This window comes from Epinephelus lanceolatus, chromosome 23 (assembly GCF_041903045.1).
Source record: "Epinephelus lanceolatus isolate andai-2023 chromosome 23, ASM4190304v1, whole genome shotgun sequence".
Taxonomy (NCBI): domain Eukaryota; kingdom Metazoa; phylum Chordata; class Actinopteri; order Perciformes; family Serranidae; genus Epinephelus; species Epinephelus lanceolatus.
This window is the reverse complement of record NC_135756.1, coordinates 15715593-15742888: the sequence shown is the minus strand read 5'-3', so window position 1 is coordinate 15742888 and position 27296 is coordinate 15715593. Positions and strand designations below refer to the sequence as shown.

General features: G+C 41.1%; 1 protein-coding gene across 1 annotated transcript in view; it reads left to right on the top strand.

The window, feature by feature from the left end:
• The window catches only part of exoc4 (exocyst complex component 4), a 192899-nt gene that overhangs the window by 94435 nt on the left and 71168 nt on the right, over positions 1-27296 (top strand). The window contains exons 12-13 of the mRNA XM_033614666.2: positions 25610-25712; positions 26689-26805. Of these exons, the coding sequence (XP_033470557.1) occupies positions 25610-25712; positions 26689-26805 (220 nt within the window). The remainder of the gene's footprint in view (positions 1-25609; positions 25713-26688; positions 26806-27296) is intronic.

The following is a 27296-nucleotide window of genomic DNA, read 5'->3' as shown; positions in this document are numbered from 1 at the left end:
ACACTTACAAACTGCAATTTCTCCTTCAGTGTTTGACAGGCTTAAGGGGTGATTTACAAGCACACACTTACTGATCATCATTTGAAAAGCTCAACATCTCTCTATTTATGCTCTTATTGACATAGACACCACAAATAACTAATGTGAGACAGCTATGATTTGTACCCAGGCTCATTGTAAACTCCGAGTTATTGATCTCACTCTTAAGAAGCAGAAAAGTAACTTAAAGCCTGAATTCTTTCTTAATCTGCCACATGACAGTCTGGCGGTTTAAACTCGTGTCTCACAGAGTTGGTGATTTAAACTAACTAAAGAAAGCTCACCTACACTCACAGATAACTGAGCCTCCTACCTGCCTGTTGCCTCTCAAACAGCATCAACCCATAAACCTTCCCGAGACAGTCCGACTCTGAGTGGAGTCCTGCGGGGATCAGCTGTGAAGTCCGACGGCCCGTGGCTGCTCGTTCCTCTGCCATTTAGCGGCTAACAAGCAGAACTGCTAACAGCCACCGCTTTAACAAACGAATTCCACAAATCCATTCAATACTTCCACCATCCACAGTCAGAAACACACAGCTGATTATTTACTGCTGAATTTCAGCTCACAACTTGCACTCTAGTGTGAGTCTTTTTGCTGGCTAGCGAAACATTCTGGCTCAGACTGTTTACTGGAGGTTACCAGCCTGTCGCTCATGCGGCATTCGAAGATAACTGTAAGCACGGCTGTTCTCAGCTTTCATTGTCCGATTGTCCACCACTGACATTTTCGTCACGTCTCGTCAACGAAAATATTCGTCATAGTTTTCAGCAACGCAATTAAGACTGGTTGATATAGTGACTAAGTGGGTAAAAGCAAATAAAATAACAGCTAAAACAGTCTGATAATTTCAGAAAATTACATCTCTTTACTGTAATGCAGCCTTTTAAACCAGGAAAAGACAACACTTAGGATATTTCAATATCCGAAAGACGATATCTTGTGTTATATCTCAATATAATACTGATATATTGCCCAGCCCTTATTTAACAATGTTGAACCAAAGTGCATTGTCAGTTTTACCAGACAGTGTTAATGTCAGTCCATAAAACAGTCCCTTCTGTTCAGATTACCTTTGAATGCACAGCCATGCGCAGACGGTCATTGCAGGTCATCTCATCATCTGCCTCAGAACTTCGGCCCAGCTGTTGTTAGGTACTGATTGCATACATCTCTTGCTCTGTCCCTCACTTTATCTCTTTCATCTCCTGGCTGTGCTACTCTGTCTATAGCTGTAGGCTGTGTGCTGATTATTATGACTCCTCATGCCTAATCCTCTTTTCTTGTCTCCATCTCTCCTTGTTCTCCTGACTCTCCTCTTCATTGTCCCTGTCTCTCTCTTTCTGGCTCATTTACTTCTGCCCTCAGTCTCCCTGTAAGACAAACCAAAAGATCCTTGTAATTTCCCGAAACTTTAGATTACAATTATTAGTTTTGTAAACTGTAAAAATGTCATGTAAATTTAAACGGATGTACAGCTCTCAGCATACACATTCTGGTATAAGCCACTGACCTACGAATAAAGTCTCTTTTGGTTTAAAGCCTTTGCAAATTTTAAACCATGCTTTTTTAAAGAAAGAACATTTTTTGTACGAGCCAAACTATCTGCATCTGTTGATATATTAGTATTCAATGGATGATCTAAAATCAGTGGCAATTGCTCTAAGACTGCAAGGGAAGCTCAGCTTCCCCTAAAATGTCAAAAAAATAAGTGGTCAAATATGTACTGTTGTGTTTACATTTCATTGACTAAATAGGCACTAGAACGCGTTCAACTTTTGTTCAGAATCAGCTACTTATCACAGGTCACTGACGCGACTTTCTTCTCATTCATTCCCGTAGCGTCACAGTGCATTAAACAGTGGAAGCTCAGCCTCCAAAGACTTCAGTGGGGAAACATAGAGTGGGTTGTTCCACTACAGCGAAACTCGACAGTCATTGGATAAATGCTCGGTTTTGTCCCGCCCATCGGACGCTCAGCGTCTCTGGTGGTCTATGGGGCAGCCTCGGCTGGCCTGGACGCTGGGCTTCTGTATGATGATTGGATGATCTGTCTGAGGCTGAATCCCTTTTTGATTGACAGCGAAATGAGTGAATCAATGATCTTGAAATATAAACCACCAGAGCATTTTTCAAGTTTCATTTCATTCCGTTGTTCCGAGTTGATTTGGAAACTTTTCCAATCCTCTTAGTGACTTTTTCTTTGTTAAAAACGACTAGCGACAAATCTAGCATCTTGTTCTGGTGTTATTGGAGACTGTACTCGTGTTTGGAGACTCTGACTTCTGTCGCTCTGCAGTTACTGTCACCAACGAGCAATGGGTGCTGCTGTGAGCCCCTCCACCGTCCCAAAGCACTCACAGGCGGACACACTAGCCTCGCGCAGCAGCCCCAGAGGGTAACATTTACGTATGAATAAACGGACACATTTTATGATGTAGGCCTAAAATGAGCTTCCCGTCTTTGAAAGACCAGCGGCCACCACTGTCTAAAATACTGACAGCAGCTACTCTACCAACATGTTTTGGCCAGATAAAATTCTCTCTCCACCTGTGCAGCCTAAATGAAGCACTACGTGTTCAGCTGACCTTTCAGAAACCTGTCTTTAGCCAACAGGAGCTCTCGACTGTTCTCAAATGTGCTGCAGACTGCGGAAAACATAATGTGTTTCATGGGAGCTGATCAAGATGAAGGCATACATGCAGAATGACACTGACATGCGTTTTAAAGAGCCATGGGGGGATAGTACGTCTTATAGTCTCCCTGGTGCCATGTCACAACCACTACAGTAGATACATAGATTCCTCTGTGCTGTGTGGGGAAGCAGCACATGCTCATCAGTTGTAACAAATTGTTGTTCTCAATATTTCAACAAAGGAACAGACTGACTGGATAAAGTGGAGAACACTCAGAGATACTACACTTGATATTAACATCCCCAATACTTTTGGTCTCTGGATTGGATTGCTAATGTTACTTAAAATCCAACACAGAACATAAAGGTAATGCATACTGTAAACAAAGGTGTAAACCTGTGCCATCAAAGACAGAAAATATAATGAACAATTTAGAAATATAAAATAGTTTTATGAAGCACAACAGTCTACACTGAACAAAAATATAAATGCAACACTTTGGTTTTTGCTCCCATTCTTCATGGGTTGGAGTAAAATATCCAAGACTTTCTATGTACACAAAATTAAGGTTGACAAATTTGTTTAAATCCATGTTAGTGAGCACTTTGCTGAAATAATCCACAATCAAATCACCTGATACTGATTAAACAGCATGATTACTACACAGGTGTGCCTCATGATGGTCACAGTTAAAGGCCTTTCTAAAATGTGACATTTTCACATTCACACAACCCAATACCGCAGATGTCCCAAGTTTTGAGGGAGTGTGCCGTTTGCATGCTCATTGCAGGAATGTCTACTAGAACTGTTGCCTGTGAACTGAATGTTAATTTCACTACCATAAGCCTTTTTCAGTGTCATTTCTGAGAATTTGGCAGTACATCCAACCAGCCTTACAATTCACAACCACGTGTAAAGGCCTTAACACGCTGAGTCAGTTTTTTTCGTTAGAAATATTGCACGTCTAAAAATAAATGCGACCTCATGTTGTGTCAATAATGTTTGCACACTGAGTCCGAAACTTTCGTCTGTCGGAACAGGTTTGATTTTCTGCGTTTTTCACATCGGTCAGAAGCCTTTAGAGACGTTTGGCCAAGAATCAGTGAAGAAAATGTGGTGGCGGGACACAGCCAAGGTAAGACAGAGGACCGGTGCATATAGAATCATTTTATAACCCAGATAGCTCACTTTCAACATGTCAGATAGTAATATTAGGTGGATGACGATAAAGAGGAGGAGGATGTGGACCGCACACAGAATGTGGAGGACAACTCCGCCCCTTCATGCAGCTGCGGTGCCAAATGAAAGTAAGGGAGGGAGTGATGACAGCCAGATAGGTAACTGCAGTGGTGAGATTACTTTCTCAATTTGTGCGAATTTTCATAGTGAATACAACAATAAAATGCATCGCAATCAGTGTGCAAGGTTTCTGTGAGTAACGATTTTTTTCTGATTTCGGATTGAAAAAATGCATCTAAAAAAAATAAACGGACTCAATGTGCAAAGGCCTTAACCCAGGACCTTCATATCCAGTTTTTAAAGCTACAGCTGATGTAACAGTTGGTTTGCACAACTGAAAAATTTTGGTGTTAACCACTAGAAATCATGTTTCAGGTGAAGAAACTGGTGGTGGAAGTCCTGGACTGGCGCAATGAGTCGATTGGATGTACTGCCAAATTCTTGGAAAAGACACTTAAGATGGCTTATGATAGTAAAATGAACATTGAATTTATGGGCAGCAGCTTTAGTTGACATTTTGCAGTCAAACTTGTGACATCTGTGGTATTGTGTTGTGTGCTAAAACTACAACTGTGTAATAATCATGCTGTTTAATCAGCATCTTGATATGCCGCCCCTGTCAGGTGATTTGATTATCAATTATGTTGGCCAAGTGCTCACTAACATTGACTTTTGTAAACCAAATTTGAGAGAACTAAGCCTTTTGTGTGCACAGAAAACATGTTAGATCTTTTATTTCAACTCATGAAGAGTGGGAATAAAAACAAAAGTGTTGTGTTTATGTTTTTGTTCGGTGTAATAATACCTGCAGAGAGTAAGTATGTGCAGTGCAGTCCCTATCAGATTCTGACCACTTCCATCACAAAATGTTGCAACACCTGCACTGATGCTCTCACAATGAAAGTAGTCCAATCCAATTTCTGTGAAATTCAGTTTTGGCACAAGCCTCCAATCTGTCCTTTTATGACTTAATTGTGTAATTATTTGCTGCTTTAATAAATAATAAAGACCATTCTCTACTGACATTTCAATGCTCATTCATATCAATTATAGTTAATTATCTTGTTAGTTAATTCCAACTCCCACTATGATCCAATGTGAACTGCAAATCACTCAGTGGCTCTGAGAAATGTATCAGTCAGGGAGTTTGTTTGGATTCGAGGGTCTCCTCTCCTTCTTTTCTTCTCCCCGCCTCCCCTCCTCGCTGCACCTCCCTTTGTTCATCCTTATATCTGAAATATTTTATGGACAGATTCTCTATTTACCCATATGGCTATGTCTGTGAAAACACACCTGTCACTTTTTCGAACTGAAACACACAAAGTTAAAGGTCAGCGCCCGCTCAAGGTTGTCTCTCTCCCCGGAGAGCCCTTTCAAGTGGACACACACACTCACACGGAGACCAAGACATCACACACACAACAACAAGCAGGCTTGGACAGGCTATGAAAGGATCAATGAATAATTTAACCCCTAACATCATATTTCCCCTGGCATGTGCATGTGATATGTATGTCTGAGTGTGTGTGTGTGCGCTGGTACTTGTGCGTACCATGTGCATCCACCTTCATTTTGTGTACGCCCTATATGCTGAGAGGTGGCTATTTCAGCGGTCGTGATGTGATGTGTGGGAGTATTATCAGAGCTGTAGGTATGACAGACACACCGCCCTAGAGCTGACTTCCTGGAATTGCATTTTGTTGGCCGTCTCCAATATGAGACCTGTCACCTCGCTCCCTCCAGGCCATGCAAACCGTGATTGAGGCATTTCTGCGAGGTGTCACTATCAAGGGTGCACACTTGTGAGGGTTTTTGTGTTTCTGTCTATCTGCTTGTGCGCGATGGGTAATAGGCTGGTTTTCATGCCGAGGAAGAGTTTTACACAATTTCAATCACTCTGCCCCCCCGCTCCCTGTCCATCCTCTTGCTCTCGTCTTTTTTTTTTTTTCTGTCGCTGCTTCCTTCCACCTTCACTTTGTCCTCACCCCTCCAGCCCCTGCACCCTTTCCCTACCTTGCTCCTTCCTATCCACGCGTCTTCACCTCCCGTGCATCCCTCTTCCTGTCAACACTGTCATAGCTTGGGGAGCCCTTCAGTGTATTACAGACCTCTCACCACTAGTTCTCTTTATGGCACGTTCTCCTTTTAAATTCAATCAGGCTTCAATGGAGCCCCCAGAACCATTTCAATTTACTACCTGGATGCCACAGGATGGAAAGTCCTACGCTAACATAAAGGTCTAAATGGAATGGAAGGCTAAGAAAGAGGGAGAGGGAGAGAAGAGGGATGGAGGGAAGGTATGGCGAGGAGAGGAGGGGGCGCATTGAAATGGTGCCATGGAGAGATAACAGCAATGGAGTGGTAAAAATAGAGAGAGGCAGGGGAATTAGGGGAAAGCGGGTGAGAGCGAAAGAAGGGGGGAGAGGGAAGAGTCTGAAGCGTTACAGTGGATAAGAGACCAGCGATGACTGCAGGTGGGAGAGAAAAGGGAGCAAAATGAAGGGTGAGAGATAGAGAGGAGGAGATAAGGACATACTGTAAGGAGAAGAGGTGATAAATATAAAGTGTTTTTTTAATCAGAGGAGAATGTGATGTGAAACGGCTCACCTCAAACCTGCTTGGAGGAATGCATCAACCTTTAGACATCCAAGCTATGCAGTGCTAGTGTCCTGTGCTGGTACAGTATGTATTGGCTGGGAGGAATGAAGAAAACACAGCACATAACACACACATGCCTTAATAGGAATGTACGATGAAACTAGTTTTTGTTGTCGGCGCAAAATTGTTTTTTATCAAAATAACTCAGCAGAAAAGCAGTCTTTCACCTGTGGCCATTGCATCTTTGAGAAAATATCAAAGCCATTGCCACTTCCTCACAACAATCCTTTTGACCTCGACTTGCCTGCTTTCTTCAGGGCAACTTTCCATTCACTCTCCCCTTTGGGCCAAAATAGACTCGTCGTGTCCATCTTCACTGCCAGCCCTTTGTGTGTTGTGTGCAGGTTAAGTGTTTTTCTCAGTAGTTTTCAGGCGAATTGAAAAGTGCCTTTGCACTTAGCTCTCCCAGGGATAGTTGCCATTTCAGTCTTGCTGAGTCATTCACTGAACCATGAGTGTCCTTCGGTGGCTCAAAAAGACTATATCATCACCATCAACTCTGATTAGAAAAGAACATAATGTGTGTGGGTGTGTTAGTGTTTACGAAGGTCAGAAAAGATGGACCTAACCGTCATTTAATCATTTTGACTCCCTTGCTTTACCAGCTCTCATACTACTTCTCTAATTCAGTACATAAAAAGTTAGACATATCTGACTTTTCCAAAGGCAGAATATAAGAACCAAGGCATCGCTGGCCCAGAAAAACATGTATGTATGGCATGTATTTTTTTCTCATTTTCTTTCTGTCTGGCTCTGTGTTAAGGCCGCTAAATCATAGTGTAGATATTACCTTTAATTAGGTCCAAAGCCTTCCTCTTCTTCTTCATTCTTTGACCTGAAGTCTTTCAGCTTTTGCTGAAACTGAGAAATGACTCACACAGGGAAATGGAGAAATGCCACGTTAACACGTTCGGCATAAGTTTCTCACAAAGTGTCACCTTGATACACTTCTGGATGCCCAGACTTAAAGAGGAAATGTGCTTTAAGGTTTCTAAGGCAGTATTCACACTGTAGGCTAAAGTCACAAAGGGATTTGGTGGCTTTTGTGGCAGCTGAACCTGCATAAAGAAGACAAAAAGAAACTATGGAAGTGTCAAAGCACCTGCAAAGGGTGAACGCACCTCTGACTGTGCTGCCAAGCAAATAGTATCTCAGTGCTCCTGTACAGTTTGCACATATTCAAATCAGATAATATGCATCACTGCAAAAAGAGTCCAATCCCAAAGATCAGCATGACTAGCCACATAGTTACAGATATATTAATTGTGTCTTAAGGGCCCTGACACATCAAGCTCACATCAAAACGGTCAGCCGTCAGTCACTGTTGGGCCATCTGTGAGCGCCTGTCGCCATAGTTTTTGCAATGTGTCCCACTAGTCAGCCCTTGTCTGCTTTTTTGGCAGTGAAGCCTGATGGTGAATGAAATTACTGTAATTGGCTCAGTGCACGAGAAGAGAAATGGACGTGAGAAAAGCAAACAAACCGCCAAAGTCAAGTGGGCACAATATTGAAACAAACTTCTTTAATGACACAAGTTTATGTTTTAGTGAAAACGCTTTGTAATTGTTTGTTATTGTTCGGTTATGCACGGTAAATATCTTTTGTTTTCTCGACATCAGGTTGTGTTGTTAATTCGCTAACTTGGTTGCTAGCGTCTTGAATCCGTCCTATTGGCCTCCTAGTTTCCCTTTTTGATTGATGACAACAGACTAACATGCCGCCTGCTAGTGTGGAGAGTTATTTCCTCTCATGCGGGCACAGAGTGTACGTGCTAGTTCGCCGTTGGCTTTTATCTTTGCAATGTGTTCAAGTGCAACTTTTTGCCACAGCCATTGCTGATGTGAGGTGATGCAACAGTTGACCCTTTGTTGACACTAGTTCTTCAGTTCGGTCTATCTCTGCCTTAAGAGAATTGGTGGTAACTGAATTGCATTTATAAGAGGTATCACAGCCAGCACTGTCCCAAACACAGTTTGTCTCTGCCACATTTAAATCCCTCGTGTGAAGTTTTGAGGAATGCCGCGGTACATCGTCGGTCAGGACCTGTAGCTCCCAGTCTGAAGATTTCAGTTTTTTTACTTTCATGGATGATGCAATCAGATGCAACAAAGGGGCAACTTGCACCCAACTGTAAAACATTATGGGCGTGTTTGCGCTGTAACATTAATAGCGCATTATCTTTTGTGATTCTGACCTTAAGATGGGGGCAGATACAATAGCAATCGTAAGTGATGCACAATTCATGGTGCCATCATTAGCCACAATCCATTCTTTGTAAATTTGCCCATGTGTTTTTGTTATAAAGCCCAAACCAGCTTTTGATCTTTATGCCATCTCAGGCACAAGACAAGCCATTAATACCGTTTGAATTAGAATAGCAGTAGCTTTATGTTATAAGTGTTAGTACCTGAATTCTGCTCTCTCAGCTTTGTTTTTACTTCCTGGCTTACTTTAATAAAGCAGTCCCCTTCCCCCTGTTTCTGTAAATGCCACCTGTGGGAGGCCACTTAATGCTCGGCTTATTAATCAGACCTGTTTTAGAAGGAGGAGATGAACACTTAAATACTTAAGCATTGAACGGAGTACAATCAGACCAGATACAGTATTTGTCTGCACCTGCCTATCTGACTAGAGAATAGAGTGTGTGTGTGTGTGTGTGTGCGCGCGTCTGAACTAAGCAATTGGTGCCTGTCATTAAGAAAATAGGTGCTTAAAGGGGCCATGCACCCACACACACACACACACACTCACACACACACACATCATGTGTCCAGCCTTGAACAGTGCTGTCATCTGCCTCTCTGTCTGTATTGTTTGACATTGTAAAGTGCACACAAAAGCAGTAATTCAGGCCCGGGAGCCTCCCTTTGTGACATTGAGGCATCTTTGCCACTCTGTGGTCTTAATGGCTCAATGTAGCATGTGAGAGATTCGAAACTCCCACAACCCTTCTTCATTAAATGCTGTGTTCATGGATTCAGGCTGATGGTAGATGGCAGAAGGACAACACCTTCTGGACGGCACGGGAAAAACAAACAGTCTTTCATGTAATATTTAGGAAATAGTAGCTATAAATATGCAAACAAACTTAGAATTAATGTTAAATCGCCATTTTATAATATCTTGGTAGGATTTCAAGCTCTGATCAGATTATTCGGGGTGTTGTTGCAACAAAATTCTTCGCTTCTTGGCGTCCAGATTGCCCAAGTTTTCTCCTTGACACACTATTTTAAGTTGCTGCTTGTATTCCATGTCCTGTACATATGGTAGAATTGACAATAAAGTTGACTTTGACTCCTTGTGTGAGGGAGCTATGTATTCGGTTGTAAATTCTGGCGTGGAGGACGGCAAAAAGTTTAAATGTTTTAACTTTGGAGGGAACCAAGTCAATGTTTTGCAGATCGCAAGTCTCAAGTCTTGGCACTCAAGTCCCGAGTCAAGGTCCAAGTCAGGACTAGTAAGTCTCAAGTCAAGTCCCTAATCCTAAACTTTGGATTTTGAATCCTTAAAAAAGTCTTAATGTCTTCCTCAACAAAAGTTGGTTCAAACAAGAACAACTGAACTTAATCATGAAAAAGTAGTGCTAACATTGCACCTTCATAGCATGTAGCAGTACTACAACAAAATTATTTTGGCTACATTGGTCCTGTCTTGTTTTATTTATCTTACCTCATATTGGAAAAGAAGCCAGTCCATTCCCATGTTAAAATGTCCGACTTTACAGCAGAAATATGTTTAGAGCCAGCTACAAAAAATAATTTTCTATAACTCACCCGTTTACATTTTTATGCAACCTTGAAGTTACACTTAATTAAGGGTGTGTTGCTCTGAGCAACAGCCTGTCTGTCGATAGTGTCCTTGGCTTCCTGGTCAGATCCACCTGCTCCTCCACAGCACCAGCTTCTCGTCCAAATTTGGTCACTTCTGGCTCCAAAAAACCCAAGATGGCGACAGGTGAAACGTCAAACTCGAGGCTTAAAAACAGGAGTCCACAAGCCAATAGGTGACGTCATGTTAGCACATCCATTATTTGTACAGTCCATGGGGGGAAGGTTATAAGTATTTTCAAGTCAACAGGTTCAAGTAAAAGTTAAGTCATGACTCATTTGTGAAGTCCATGTCGAGTTATAAGTCTATTTTGATTTTGTAAAATTGAGTCTGAAACCAAAACAGATAAAATTGCAACCAATGGTGTCGTGGAAGTTATATGCAGATACACAGGGTATACCCAACTCTTCGTCAGGTTGCTCACAGTATACCCACCTATCAGTGAAAGAGCAGCTGAAATATATAGGAGAGCCACTTCATCCTTTGTAACCTACCCATTGACCTAGTGGTACACCCACCTCATCAACTACCACTACACCACTGATTGCAACAGTTAGCAGCCATTAAAGATGAATAGTAAATGTGTTGACACAAAACTTTATTTTAAATGTCAATAACAAGCTTTTATACAGCTTTAGATGCTTTTAGTTGTAAAACATTGTGACTCTTAATGGTTGGGTGGCACTTTCTTTTTTGTGCTATTAATGAAGAACAGCAGATGGATCTGAAAGTCTAAATTTAACAGCACATAACATTAAGACAAATTAGGACTTCTTATTAAGCAGCATGTAATTGTCTACACTGTTTGATGCCCCTTTTCTTTAGTATCATAATAACTGATCTTCACCACCCATTACAGACTCATTAGTAAAAGTGTGTGTCTGCCTCTATTCCAGAAATCTTAGTATTTACAATTCAGTTGACAGCGGAGACAGCCCATTATATAAAATTCATAGTTCAGTGACAAACCTTCAGAAATAAAAAGATCTGGTCCACTGAAAATTTGAAAGCTGTTGTGAATGAGAATGAACCAGCAGCGGACAGGTTTGCACCCCTGCTGCTATGATTTCCTTGCCTTAGGCATCGCGCCAGGGAAGGTGTGTGTGTTTGAAAGCAAGTTTTAGTGGAGTGGGAGATTTTTTTTGCAGTGCTGGATAGGTCCTCATTACACACAGCTGTGAATCTAATAATTAAAACATGGGATGAAAATAATTCAGCAGTAGGCCTCAACTCACCAGCATTCTGTTATCATCGAGCCAGCAGTGTACAATGGAGTTTACTTTGATAATAATGCATTGCTTCAGCATTACAGAGCTGACCACGTGATTGGTTCTCATTATTTTACTGTATATTACTTCCAGACCTAAAGCTACAGTTGCAAACTTTTACAACAATAACTTATTTTAAAATTAGAAAGTTTGTGGCCCGGCTGCTGTGTTACAAACAGTCGACCCAAAATCAAGCACTACCCACTGGTGAGAAATAGGCAGTGTTATTACAGAGTCTTCATTCATATTTGATCAGTGCTGAATGGTCAGCAGCTTGACCACAGTTCATGAGCGGTAACATGATTCACAGTTGTGTTTGAGAGTCCTTGGCTCTTGTTTCCTATCACTTCTCTCATGTCAATATTTTCTGGAAATACAGGCACAGAAACACACGGGTGATTTTTGATTGGCTGATTAGACCTCCATCAGTTCCTGTTTGTTTCTGTTGGCCGATGAGCCTCCAATACAGAGATGAAAAGAGCAGCTTGAAGGACCATATAAGCATTATATATAAACACCTTAAGTTTATTACCCACCACTACAGTCTTTTCTACTACTGCCACTACTACTACTGCTTCTGTTTTGCCTATGAATGTCCGTATTATATACACATAGTATGCAGTACCTCTAGTACATGTAGTATGTAGTACCTTTGATATGTAGTACCTGAAATAGGCACTACATGTAGTATGCAGCACATGTAGTACATGTAGTATGTAGTTCCTTTAGTATGCAATACCTGTAGTGCATGTAGTATGTAGTTCCTTTAGTATGCAGTACCTGTAGTGCATGTAGTATGTAGTTCCTTTAGTATGCAGTACCTGTAGTGCATGTAGTATGCACAGACTGTAGTATGCAGTACTTGTATTATGCAGTCCCTGTGGTATACAGTACCTGTAGTGGGCAATACATGTAGTATGCGGTACTTGTAGTACATTTAGTATGCGTACCTTTACTATGCAGGACCTGTAGTGTGAATTATCTGTAGTATACAGTATTTGTAGTATGCAGCCTCTGTAGTATACTGCGCCTGTAGTAAGCAGTACATGTAGTATGCGGTACCTGTAGTAGGCAGTACATGTAGTATGTGGTCCCTGTACTAGGCAGTACATCTAGTATGTAGTACCTGTATTAGGCAGTATTTGTAGTATACAGCATAGGCATTTCTAGCCCATTTTTGGGGGTGCTGAAGCACCACTAAATTGAATCCCAGCACCCCTAAAATTTGAGAGATTTTTTTTATTTATTTATTTTTTTACTATATGTCCCTTTTTAACAAGCTATAAGAGTGTCAAAACCATACAGTACTTGGTTGCAACGTAATATTTTAACAACAAAAATACAGCAGCAGCATGTGGCACATTTCTTAACTTCTACCACTCAATACCAACACATTATTATCATTACCAGTCCTCATTTTTGCTCCATAGGTTACTGTTTATGTTGTTAGGTAGGAGTTAGCTGACGTTTTTTCTAGCTATGAAACGTTACAGGTGGTCAGTACCACTGTCCTCTGTTTGAATTGGAATAAGAGAAGCTAGCTGTTGTGTCATGGGCATTTGTTAATATTAAAGCCAAGGTGCTACTGACTAGCTAACTGACTGGATGCCCATTAACATTATAACTCCTATTGTGTGTATTCATTATTATTATTTTGTAGATTTCAAGCACTTTTCTTTTTTTGAAGTGTATTTTTATGTATGTATTTGTATTATATAATACAGACAAGAAGGAAAAAGGCAGAGACAAACATTGAAAAAGTCAATTACTGTTAATGTGTTAATGTTACATGTTGTGCATTGCATTTCAAATAAAAGTCCAAAAAATAAGGTCCATTTTTGGTATTTTTGGTACTCACTGTAGGGGGTTGGTTTACTCCAGAAACATACATACTGTTTATGTGTATGTTGAGGAGCTGCTGTATCAGAATGAGTTGTCTTCCCCCAGAAATTAGGGTTACGATATGTTTCTTTTATGATTCCAATCCATTCCTCTTTTGCTGTGGCTCAGCATTTAAATAACCTTTATCAGATTTGATGGTTTAGTCACAGACTTCCCAAAAAAGTGTTGTGCTTTTCTTTCACAAATGTGGGAATGAAATTGAGTTAAAATGTACAAAACAATAAAATTTATCTTGCTTGGCCAGGCAGCACCCCTAAACCTCTGATCCTAGAATCGCCCCTGGTATACAGTGCCTATAGAAAGCAGTATATCTGGTATGCAGTACCTGTAGCACATTAAGTATGCTGTACCTGTAATATGCAGTGCCTGGAGTAAGCAGTACATGCAGTATGCAGTACCTGTACCACATGAAGTATGCATAATTTACTATGCAGAACCTTTAGTGTAAAATATATGTAGTAAGCAATACATGTAGTATACAGTACCTGTAGTATACTGTGCCTGTAGTGTGCAATACCTGTAGTGTATAAAAGTATGTGTTGTAGGCAATGCTTGTAGACCACAGTACCTGTAGGGCAGGTAGTATGCAGTACATGTAGTATCCAGTACTTGCACTTGGCAGTACATGCAGTATGCAGTACATGTAGTACAAATCTACAGTATGTAGATCATGTTGTACATGCAGTACTGGTAGAATGTAGTTCATGCATTATGCACGTAGTACTTGCAGTATGTAGTAACTGTGGTATGTAGGACATGTAGTAGAGATACACACAGCTTTTTGGCCTATGTACGTCAATGATACTAGAGCGACTAATACTTGTTTAGCACTGGGAGGCAGCAGGCACACAGTCAATCCTGACAGGTCACCAGACTATCACAGGGCTGACACATAGAAGTTACCAACTGTAGCTTTAAGTTGGCTCAGATAGACTAAATGCTCCTAAATTGTCAAAAAGAAAAGCATTAAACACTAAGAGAGTGATGGCTAAGCGCTTTATGTGGCAGTTTAAGATCAAATAATAGAGGCAGCATCTGTCTTTGCACTGTATCAGTGCTGTTTTAGCTCAATGTACTTTGGCTACATTACTCTGAGAAAAGACTAATGAGCGAGAGAGTCTTGGGTGGAATTAGGGAGAGATAAAGAGACGGAGGGTGGAGCCCACACTGTCGGAAGATGGAGGACTAGGCCCACTAGCAGAGGTAAGGGTGGTGATTTGTCTTTGAGGCTCTGTGGTGTTGGTGTTGGCAGCGTCAGCTAAACAAGGCCATCTCATTTCCTGTTGTCTGCAGGAAGCAGCTGCCTGCTACCGCTACTGCTGCTGCTGCTACTCAGAGCCCCCTGGTCATCAATCTCCCCCGTTTTAATTGGTCTGCACCACACTGCGACGGACTGGCACACACACACACACACACACACACACACACACTGACAGAAATAGGTGCAGAGACATAAATGTGCATGCAGGCAGTACAGGACATGTGTGGATGTACACTCACACATAATGAACATCTGTTGCAAATATACACACACATATATATATATATATATATATATATATATATATATACACACACAGTATATATATATATATATATATATATATATATATATATATATATATATATATATATATATATACACCTGCTTACCTCTGCATCACATGCAGATAACCACTAATGAACACCACACACAGAACATCTATACATTCAGCTTGTTAGGTAACCTGGGGGGTGCAGCCTCCTTGATATCAGAGTCTTCATGTAGTGTTTCTATGAACTCTGTCCATTTCTACAGTCTGGCAGAGGTATAGTAGTGGCAATAGGTTGACTGCACAAGTGTTTAAGTCTTTATATTGCTGGTTCTTAAAGGTAAAGTTTACCCTGGGAAGTAGGGGGAACCCTGGATAGTCAGCTATTCAGTGATTCAATCTAAGGAGCCTGATTCGACTGCCATTCTCACAGTCCGATTCTCGCAGTCGCAGGAAATTGTAGTTATGAAACAAAGGATAATTTATTGGGCAATATAGGGTTGCTAAATATCTGATTTTATATAGATTTATTTGATTTTTCCCAATTATTCATGATATATAAACTATAAGGTATAAATGTATCAATCACAGCACTCATTTAAGAATGTGGTGCTCACAAACCACTGTATATTTTTTCAACTTCAGCCAAAATCAGTGGGAGAAGGTGTGTAGAATCAGCTGTTTGTGGCTTGCAGCTTCCATCTCTCTCTAAGAGAAAGTCGAATGTTGTGTTTACAACCACGGAAAGCAAGCAGGACCCAAATTAAGTAACTTGTTGTGTCTGTTCTGTCACTCTCCTCTGCTCCCTTTCAGGACCACGGACAGCGCAACACACTGTAAAATAAGTTCTTATGCCAAGTCAAAGACGAATTAATTGTGTGTTTTAGCTTATTTGATGCTCTACATGTCAAAGCTGAGGCACAAACTGTAGCTTGTATGTCAGACAGAACATTTCTATGGCTACTTCATAGACAGTTAGTATACTAACTGGGTGCACACATGGCGATTTCCCTTGCATATTAGATTACCAGATTCACAGCTGTGAGCCTTACACCCGTATCCAACTCTGGTAGCAATTTTGTTGTGATAGGCCTTTTTCACAGCCGACATGTTGACTTCAACACAGTAACATAAGTGTGTTTAATAACATTCACGATGGCTCTCAGTAAGCCAGGACAGTTGGTGCAACAGTGAGCCAGCATGCACAATAGCAGGACAGAAGCAGCTCAATGAAATTCAGCCGTCATACAGTTTGCACCCGTTATTCTCTGTGAAAAAGGCCTTATTCACAAGCACAAAGTCAACGAGCCAATTCAGCTTGTTGGTAATCCATTCATTCTCCATTTGAAAGAAAAAAAACACATGATGACATCCTCTATTGAAGTCTCAATACTCTGTTGTCAACACGAGAAAGCAGTTATAGTATGTATGTTTGTTGATATGCACCCAGTGTGTCAAAACCGCTGGAATAGCCAAACAAATTGTGTTTTTTGTAGACCCCCCCACCCCCCCAAAAAATCCACATGGGAATTTTCTGCATGACAACTTTGTACACTGGGTCCAGTGTGAAGTATTTGTGTTGCCGTGTTCCATTTTCTTGAAGGAAAAAAAAAAAAAGTTTCCCCCTAAATAGTGCCTGTGTCCACAACCTATCGACACATGTAGTGTTATTGCGAAAAACAACAACATTGCTCCAAAGTTCCATTTCTCTAAACAAAGATTCATGGCCTGCGGCTACACCAGTTGGTAACTTAACAATCACATTGTTCGGCTGCTCCAAACATCATTCTTCTGATCTGACAAATTTTCACTCGTTTATAAAAAAAAATGTGAGTTGCCTTCACTGCCATCACTGCTGCATGGAATACTACACAATGCCAACCCAGCAAGGAAGGCTGTTTGATTAAGGTCTGTAATTCTGCATAATAATTAGCCACGAGCTTCTGGTTGTTTGAGTCATTGACCAACCTGTAACGTAGCAAGCTCATATCACAACATTAGCATCTTCATCATATCCCAGTTGAAGCCGAAACCAACTTAATGAGACATTGCCTATTTTGACTTGGAAGTATGACATCAGTTAGAACAAAGGATTTCATTGGTCAAATATGTATATCTCCACAGGCTGAAATCTGTTGAAATTGAGGCCATCCAAACATTTTTCCCCCCATACTAATGTTACGCAGAGGTGTGCAAGCATTCATAAGACCTTGTATTGTCATAATTATCAATTTATATTTATACATACCAATACTGAATATTTAAAATGGTTTCAATACTCATTTTCCGGAGTATCAATACATCGGTACCAACTGCGCTTACTCACTCTCTCTTATTGTTAATGTTTATTACAGTCATTCTACTGTTCTCTGTTACTAACCAGGAAAAGAAAAGTCATCATCGCCGTATTATTGCCTTGTTATATTTATCTTTCAATCTTCCCTGCGGAAAATTGTGTCAAACATAGATATTTTTCAAGGCATTGTGTCAAAGTTAGAAATTCCAGTGTCGTGACAACTCTTGTAAGAACCCACAAAATCATTTTATATAGATTTCCATGCTAATTTTTTAGACAAAAATCCATGCTTGGTGTGAAACAGCTTTAAAGCGGACCTACACCCATTTTCAAAATTCATACATATTGTTCCTACAGTCCAAGACAGTCTAAAATATTAGTAAATATGAGCAAGTCTCTCCTAAATCCAAGAGTGCTGAACTTGAATTTGTAATGTCATGGGGTATTTAAACCTGGAACTGCTCCATAGAAAAGAAATTCGGAGAGATTTCTCGATGACTCGATGGAAGGTTCTGAGTATATGGGTACATTTTGTTTCAGAGCTGAGAACACTAAAATAAATGTAGGGTCATTTGGGTATTTAAAAGGAAACAAACATTCTGTGGGTCTATGGAGCAGCTCCAGACTTTATACCCTATGACATCACAAGTTTGAACTCAATTCTCTGGTTTCTGGCTTTGAGAGTAAGTAGGCCATGTTCACAAATACTAATTGAACTTTCCTTGGCCATGGAAGTATTGGAATTCCTGATGAAGTTAGTGTTCCCCTTTAAGTCTGCATGTCTGCCATTGTGGTCTTAACAGAGTCTACGTGGGGTTACAGGAGGATGGACCTTTGTTTTATAACCTATTAGCCCCGCTCTCCCAAGGAACGGTCCTGATTATGAAGCCCATTTATACCTGCTGCTGTAAGCATGTGGACACACACACTCACACACATAATTTACATAATGCATCTTTGCACCCTCCCATGGCACTCCTCTCTTTCTCTCTTTTGTTCTCCTAAACAAACACACACTCCTGCCCCCCACCTCTGCACACACACACACACACACACACACTCATTCACAGACACACACTCAGGCTCTCACATGTGCAAACATACCGAAAGCCGTCAGTGTATGTGATGCAGCATCAGGAGCAAGAGCAGGATATAAACAGCAGGGAGTCTGGCAGAGGCGTGGGCGGTGTGTGGGAAGACCATATGCATTTCACCAGGCACTGATGAAAACACATGCTGGTACACTTAATCACACACAGTGTTGTCACATTAAAAAAAAAAACCAGAACAATACACTCATCTCTTTCTTCCTGTCTTTCGCTTTCTAACTCACACATACACACACCCATACAGCAAATCCAGTGCAGACATCAGATGGTACACACCAACTGGAATCTTAATTCTTCCTCAAAACCATTTATGATTAAAAAAAAAAAGACTTGAGTCGACCGGTCATGCAGCCTGAGTTGCCACAGAAAGCTGACACAGTGCCATCCAGTGGCGGTGGTGGTAATTGCTGGAGGTCTGGGAACATTTACCTGAAAAGTACATATATTTTCTTAAGCAATACATCTTGTGGATAAAAAGCTGTTCTGGATCAAGCCAGCAGCCATACAGAATGTGATTTTGCCCTCATTTATCCTTATTTCTTATTCTTAAACACAGTGCTGCAGCTGTGTGCTTTGAATCCTCTTGAATAGGTCTTTACATTCCTTCTGAGGGACTTCATTAATTGTAGAAATAACTAAGTAGTGCGTATTGGAGTGTGTAATATTCTCAGAGAATCAATATTGAGTGTGCAGTTGGATAACAATTAAAAGCTGCCATTCCAGCATTTTATTGTCTGATCCGTTGGAATGAAAGCTAATGTTGGTCGTGCTATAAAACCCATAAAGTGTCCCCATCCATTAAAAACCTTTTATGACTTTGACAATCTTCCTGAAGTGACTGGGTAGTGCTGTGAGTAAGAAGAATTGCATATAGATAAGTGCTTTCAAGTGTCACTGGATGTGGTGTATTGATGTATTGACATGTGGCTGTACAGTTTTATGTCAGTCGCCGAGCGTGTGTGTGTCTGTGTGACAAAGACAGACTGATTTAGTATGTGCGGCGGTCACAGGTACACACACATGCCTGCGCTCACTCTCCCTCCTCCTCCTCTCTCAGTTGGCAGGGGTTCAGTGTGTCCTGTCCTTGGTGTGTGACAGGTCTTTACAGAACAAGCCTTCCTCTCTGGGCGGCGAAATCAGAATTCACCATAGCTGATAGGTCCGTGCCTGGAGGGAATTCGAGGAGATTTAAAAATGCTGAGTCTCTAATCGATCTTAGCACACTCTTATTCTGCTGTCTTTCTTAAATCTTTGTCTTTATCCCATTTCTCTTTCGGCATCATTACGCCGCCGCTGCAGATAGAGATGGATGATGGGATCCCAACCCTTTCCATTTAAAGAAGCATTTGTTACCTTAGGTTTAGTTTCCAGTGGGGAATGAATTCAGAGCTGCTGCTATAAAACATCTTTGTCCCTGTCTGTTCTCATTTGTTTTAGCTATCTTAAGAAATCAAACCTTGGTTCTCTCTGAATAATCAGAGTGCCATGAGGATGTATTAGGGCTCACTCATTAGCCAAATCCCTGTTGGTATAAATACATTATGCCATTCAGGAATGCTATTTCTTGACGTATGTACACATAGGGCATGGCATCGACAATGATCCAGCTCCAGACCCTAGGCTCTGACATCTGTTTCCTAATGACAGATAATTACATGCTGTCAAGTGCAATCATCGGCAGTCGCTGCTAAGAAACTGGGTTTGGAGAGCGATGAATGCAGCCATGTTGGATCCAGGGGAGACACCCTGAGGGGAGCACTGGGACGCTGTGGCAAACTCCCTTTGAATCTGAGTATCACTCTGGGTGTGTGTATGTGTTTTTGTGTGCATGTCTGTGTGATGAGTTCTTGGCACCTGTGAGACCAGTAGTGACTGAATGTGTGGCCAGTCTGTCGTCCTCTAGATGGACAAATTGATTCATTCTGTGTTTTGTCTCTGCCCGGTCAATGCACTTGTTGTGCCTCTGGTGAAGAAATAACAATCTTCTGAGGTTAATATCTGAAACCTGACCCCAGAAACAAAAATGTGATCGTACCTTTCAGTACTTCATTGTTCCTCAGTCCAAAAGGTTGGATTGTATTAAATATAAAATGTCTATTTTTCTTATTTATTTTCTTAATTGATTAAACTGCTTTTTTTCCTAATCAATGGATTAATTATTTGGATTATAAAAAGTTAGGATACTGGCAAGAATTCCCATCACAGTTTTCAAAAGTCCAAAATAATACATTTATCAGACCAATACTAAAAGAACTAAAGATTCTTAGTTTACTATCATTAATTTCCGTAACCGCTTATCCTATTAGGGGGTAGCGGGGGGGCTGGTGCCTATCCCAGCTGACATTAGGCGAGGCAAGGTACACCCTGGACAGGGCGCCAGACCATCACAGGGCTGACGCATAGAGACAGACAACCATTCACTCACTAATGTAGAGTCACCAATTAACCTGCATGTCTTTGGATTGTGGGAGGAAGCCGGAGTACCCGGAGAAAACCTATGCTGACATGGGGAGAACATGCAAACTCTGCACAGAGGGTTCGAATCCTCCACCCCAGGAACCCTCTTGCTGTTAGGCAACAATGCTAACCACTGCTCCACCGTGCTGCCCAAAAAGACAAAAAGGCAGAAAACCCTCAAAGTTTAAGACTTGTATGAAGGAATGATTTCACATTTCTCAAAATATTTTAGATAACACTGCTATCAAAATATTTTTTGAATTATATTTCTGTCAATCAATTCATCAGTTAAAGGGTAACTGATATGGTATATTTCAACCTGGACCCTTTTATCCTATGTTTTTGTGTCTCAGTGATGAATGGTGACAATTTCTGAAAAGTGAGACATCGGCCAAACATGCTGCAGTGTAACCACTCCTGGCATTTGTACATGGTAAACGTACCTCTCCTCAAAGAGCTTGTTTTTGCCACTGACAGGTTCAGATTGTTATCCCAAGTGTCTGATAACATTCTAGAAAGGATCACAAAGACAGACCTTTTTGTTAAATAGTAAGATCCTTTTTTATTTAAGTAGAAACAGCCCCGAAATCGCTATCACCAAACCCACCAGACTCCATTTAAATATTAAGTAATTTTGTAATTGGGAAAAACATTTCATAAAAGCTGACAGAAACAAAATAGAATGGACAAAAGCTGTCTGGTTTGTCAAACCATCACCAGTTCTGGTTTGGCTGAAATAAACCCTTAATTCACCCAGTTTGATGCAAAATTATGCTGACTCTATACACACTAAAATTACAGTTTATTTCAATGGAATTTGGGGCTGTTTCGGGTTAAACAAAAAGGATCTTACTCTTTAATAAACAAGGTCTATCTCTGTAGGAATTCTTTCTATAATGTTGTCAGACACTTCCTTTCAATGGCAAAAACAAGCACTTTCAATAGATGTAAATTGACGGTGCACAGATACCCTGAGTGGTTACATAACAGTCTGTTTCGCCGCTGCCAGCTGCAGTCCTGTCGCTCAATACTGGCCCAACTTAAAAAACTGTTGTGTCACTTAGACACAAAAAAAATTAAAATAGGGTCCAGGTAGAAAAATACCAGAGTTACCTTTCAATCAGCTAATTGTTTCAACTCTAATTACGTTTTTAAGCAGCACTGCCCAGTTGATGTACTTGAACACAAACAAATGTCTCTCATGGCAGGTGTCTACATATAGACATTTACATTTACCTTATGCACTCAATTAGAGCAGTAAGGAGGCCTGATGGTTAGACAGATTTGTTCCTTTGCTCACAAGCCTAGACAAAAGTTCCACTTTGTTCAGCATCTGCTTTGGAGTCATGAGCGAATAGTTTGATTAGTAGCACATTACTTATGTATTTATTGGTGCTTTGATCAGCAGCACTCATTGTAATCAGTAAATCAATTAGCACCACAAACTCAATCTTGGTCTTCTTTTCCTTTTAATGATCTAATTCTAATTCCCCTCTTGTAATCGACGCCTACTATTACAACCTTCGCATGCATGCCAGTTTGCACGCCAATGTGTGCCACAGTATTTTTAGGCCAGTTGGAAACGGTGTGTGAGGGTAGATAAGCAGATTATTTAAGGTTATTAAGATTTCACACACTGGGGCGAGTCCACACTGTGTAGTTGCTGCTGTGCCTCTGCAGCGCTGCTGCTGCGTCTCCTTTGCAACTTGGCTGACACCTCCGCTGCGTACAGCTGCCATATGGTCGACCGGTGTGTTTTGTTATCACCTGGCAGTGACACTGACATTGTTAATCAGGTCCAATTATAACAGCCTCATGAGCTGAAGTGGACACCGTTATTGAATTCTTGTGGTTTTGAAAGAATCGAAAACATCCTTTGAGTGAGTTCTTTGAAACAACCGAAGGCCTGCGTGCCATTTGTGGATTTGTCTACTATTAAACTGGCCTTTATATTGCAGCGAGTGAAGTGACTAAGGCCTTTACCTATACAACAGTGCAGGCACATTTATTCCAGGAACAATAATATGCTTTGAAGGATGTTACCTGCTTGAATAAAACAGTGTCGCATTGCCCTTTCAAACATGTCTGGAATGTGCTTTGGCTGTTTTAATGTAGAGAGAGTTGAAACTTGCTCAAAGAACAAAAAAACTTTTCTTCCACCGCTAATACAGAGGGATCCCAGATGAGCCAGACAAGGAATAGTGCAGCAGCTCATGATAACTGGTGAAAATGTCAATTTAGACCAATGTAAAGTCAAGCTCCGTTGTAGCCTAGAGAGATCAAATGAGACTGGCTGTCATTCTTGGTGAGAGGTCAGACTGTCTCACCATGTTTTTGTGTAGGAGGTTTGGCTCAGTGCGAGTTTCTGCAAATGGCCTTGTACAGCCTTTGGTGGTTTGTGAATCATTTGGAGTTGAGACAAGTTGATGGCTTTTGAATGTGTGTGTGTGTGTGTGTGTATTTGTGTGTTCTGTTTGGTGTCATTTGTTATCACCACCATCATCTTCACCAGAAGCTGTTATTCTCGATGCAGTATGTCACGCCATCAGCGAGGTAGACATTTGGAAGCTGTGGTTGTAATGATAATGAGCTGGGAGAGACGTTCTTTCAGGATCCATTTGGAAATCTTTAAGCTCTGCTGTGCTCTGCCCCGCGTTATTTACCCATTTGCATTTTAACCAGCCTGACGACTCTATATTCCAAACGATTTCTCTGAATCCTCTCACAAAACATTCTGTTTAATGCATGTCGCCTTGCTCGCTAAACTCCTAAAATGTAAATTTGCTGACGTGTGCTCTTGGGGTTTTCGAAGCATTGTCGGGCCCCAACAGTGCTTTTAGCCCAGTTACCCTGGCTAAAATTCCTCGCAGCACCCATGGGCTCAGTATCCTCATGAAAGGGGCCTGCGGCTCGGCTCCAGATGGCCGTCTGGATAGACAAAGCCGTTTTACTGCCTCGTCCCTGCTACATTACTCAAACGTTATCACCCCTGCCTACAAAAATCCATCTGTGCTCACGCGCTAACTTGAAGATCCATCATCCTGACACTTGTATTGAAACAATGACAATAATGACAGCACGAGATAGATCTCAGAACAACACCATGCACGTTTAAACTGGCAACATTTGTCCTGAGATCAATTTTTGGAAATGGAGTTGTCAGCAGAAATTGTACTTTCTTTTTTTTTTATTTATTTATTTATTTTTTTTTCTGTAAAGGAGGAGCGTTTAAATTGTGCTCTCTACATATTTATACAGAGAAGCTGTATATCTGCGCCCCATTGTTTTTGCAAGCTTGACGGTTTTAATGAGGCCACAGAAGAGTTTCTCCTACTTAACTTTCTGTTGTGGTAGAGTTTCAGTGGGAATCAATGAAGGATTTAGAATAGGTTTAGGTTCCTCGCTCACTCCGTCTCTCTCTTGCTCAGTCTGACACACAAGGATGCACGTACCCACGAACACGCACACGCACGCACACTCGCCTCAGCTCTTGCTGACTAATTGGGTACAGATGCTGACTAGTGTGATCTTACAGCTTGTGCTCCTTGTGCATTTGTCTGCGTGTGTTTTTATGTGTGATTGTGCATGCATGTGTACACACATGCAAGCCAACTCCAGCTAATCAATCATCCACCTCCACTGATCTATACTTCTGCATAGACTGTGCGTCCCTGCTTGTCTGCAGTGCCGCAGCCTCCTGGTTCTGACTCCCACTGCATATTAGCGCGCACACTGTTTCCAAGCGATGGAGTCTTCCTCCAGTTTTGTTACAAATGGCTTTGTCCAACCGAATCACCATCTAGAGTCATCTTTGTAGCCTCACTCCCGTATTATTTCTAGCTTCTGTCCTTCTGTCTGTTTTTCATGATTTTCTCAAATAAACCATTTTTCTTTTTCCCCCTCACTGTATACGCCCTCTTTCTCTCTGTGTCTCTCCTCTATAAGTTCAGGTCATATATATTACAGGTCTTGTAGGTCAAAGAATTCTTTTGTGAGGGGTTTGATTTATTTGTGCATTTATATGTGCTGAGCGCTTGAGGAGGCACTCGCTCTTGCATGGTTTGCCCTGTGGTGTGTGTGAGACGAGGCCAGTGACCAGTGATTCTCTGACAAACGAGGTGTGCATGTGCCTCCACCAACCCATACATTACTGTCTGACCCTGTCTGACCAACCAGACACCAGCTTACTGGGGGAATTCAGGGAGCATGCATGCTGACGCTCTGATCCTTTTATATCATTAACACTCGAAATAGCTCAGGTATTTTACTTTTCACTTTCCTTGACAGATAAGCTCTACACTTTCACGACTGTTGTACACATTTGAGAGTTAGTATAACTAAAGTCTTGCACTAGTGGCACCAAGCGACTCCACTGGAACACTTTCACGTTAACTACCTTGCTCAAAGGCACCTTGAGAGTCATACGAAGCTTTCCAAAACGGGTTCCCAGGGCAGATCTTACCCTTCCCGTCGCTGTTGGACTCATTGATGCAAGGTTACTGTGTTGCTGGTCACAAGCCTGTGTCTCATTGCTCCTGTGATAACATTTCAAACATTTTGGTGGTGAATTAGCCTCTGCTCACAGGTGGTGCTATGACGACGGTGTATCCTAGCAGCTCTAATTGTTTGTTTGTCTCATCTGTTCAGGTTCATTCAGGAGATAGAGATGAACATGGGGCCAGGTCAGGCCAAGCAGTGCCAGCTCCGAGCCTTCCTCACTTACTACATTAATGACCTCTTCCTCAACCAGGTTAGTGAAATGAAAAATTGACGCCTTGTATTCTGACAAAGTGGCACATCAGCATTCAGAGCAATGCTTTAGTTGAACATGGAGCTTTTCCAGATTTTTTGTAATAAGAACTCAGCTATGGGACACTGATAACACCATATAACAGACTGGTACTCACTTAATATTAGCAACATCTTTTTATTGTCTGTTATTGAAAGTCACAGTCTGTTCTTGCCACTTAATAGCTGGAACCTTTCGTACGATATTAGATATTTAAAAAGATGTAATTGTAGGGCCCTTGAATTGAGTCAATTGGCTTAAATGTTGTGCTGTACCTTTTCAGCGCTGCTCAAACTTTGATAGAACGAGATAACACAATGGCATATTGCTGGGGACCATAGTACTCACCCTGTCACTATTACCTCAGTAGCTGTTCTCACCCAACTGCCATTTAATTTCCACACTGATGGTTCGCAATTGATGGCCACCTGAATAGCCAGAGGATAAATAGATCACTTCCTGTGTGCTGGTACATAATAATACATAATTTGTGCATAACATAAAACATCTCTTTGTCCTTTCATGTGTCATGTGGTTTTAAAGCAGCTTTAGTCACATAAATGTAAACTTCTGCATTGTACACCCTCAGGTTTTATCAAGAAATGTCAACCATTAAGCCGCTTAAACAATGTGCTTTACCCAGACGACCATATGGAGCTTAGCAGTGCTTTACATGAAATATTAGAAACTGCTTTAAATTAAAAAAAAAAAAAGAAACTGCTTTAAATTGCGGTGGCATTTGTACACACCGATGGGAAGATCATCTTCACTTTCTGGAAATGCCAAATCAAACCTAAACAAAACACACACACACACATACACAAATAGTTAATTACAACCTGAATTCTAAACACAAACTTGATTTTTTTAATTACTCTAGCTTTATTCCATTGAAACATGATCCATCTAATTTAAACTTTTGACACTGAACCTTTAGGTGCGAACAGAGATCAACAAGGAAATTGAGGCAGTGAGCAAGGCATCTGACCCACTGAAGATCCTTGCCAGCGCTGATACCATGAAGGTTCTTGGCGTCCAGAGACCCCTGCTGCAGGTGAGGAACATACTGTATATGCATTCTCAAGACACCAAATATACACTTACATAGAGGGAATGAATAATAATGAACATCTGTATAGTATAAGGCACTTCTAAGTCGACACCAGAAGCTTCAAACTTATCGGAATAAGGGTTCCTAAAGGGTTCTTCTTTAAGGACTGAGGGTCAACCCAGAACCATTTGTTTCTGAGGAACCCCCTTTTTTGAAAAAGTGTTCTTCAGAGGTTCTTTATAAGGCTAAGGTTTCCATTAGGAATCCTGTTCATCCAAAGAACCCTTTTTGGAAGAGAGAGTTCTTCTTTTGAAAGCATAGGTGTTAAAAAATTCAAATGGTTATCTATGTTTAAAATAGGGATGCACCGAAATGAAAATTTGTGGCCGAAGCCCAATAAAATTAAACTCTTGGCCGAGTACCGAATGCCGTTGTTTAGTTTTTCATTCGTTTTTGCAGATGAACCTCCTCCAGATTAGTGTTGTCACGGTACC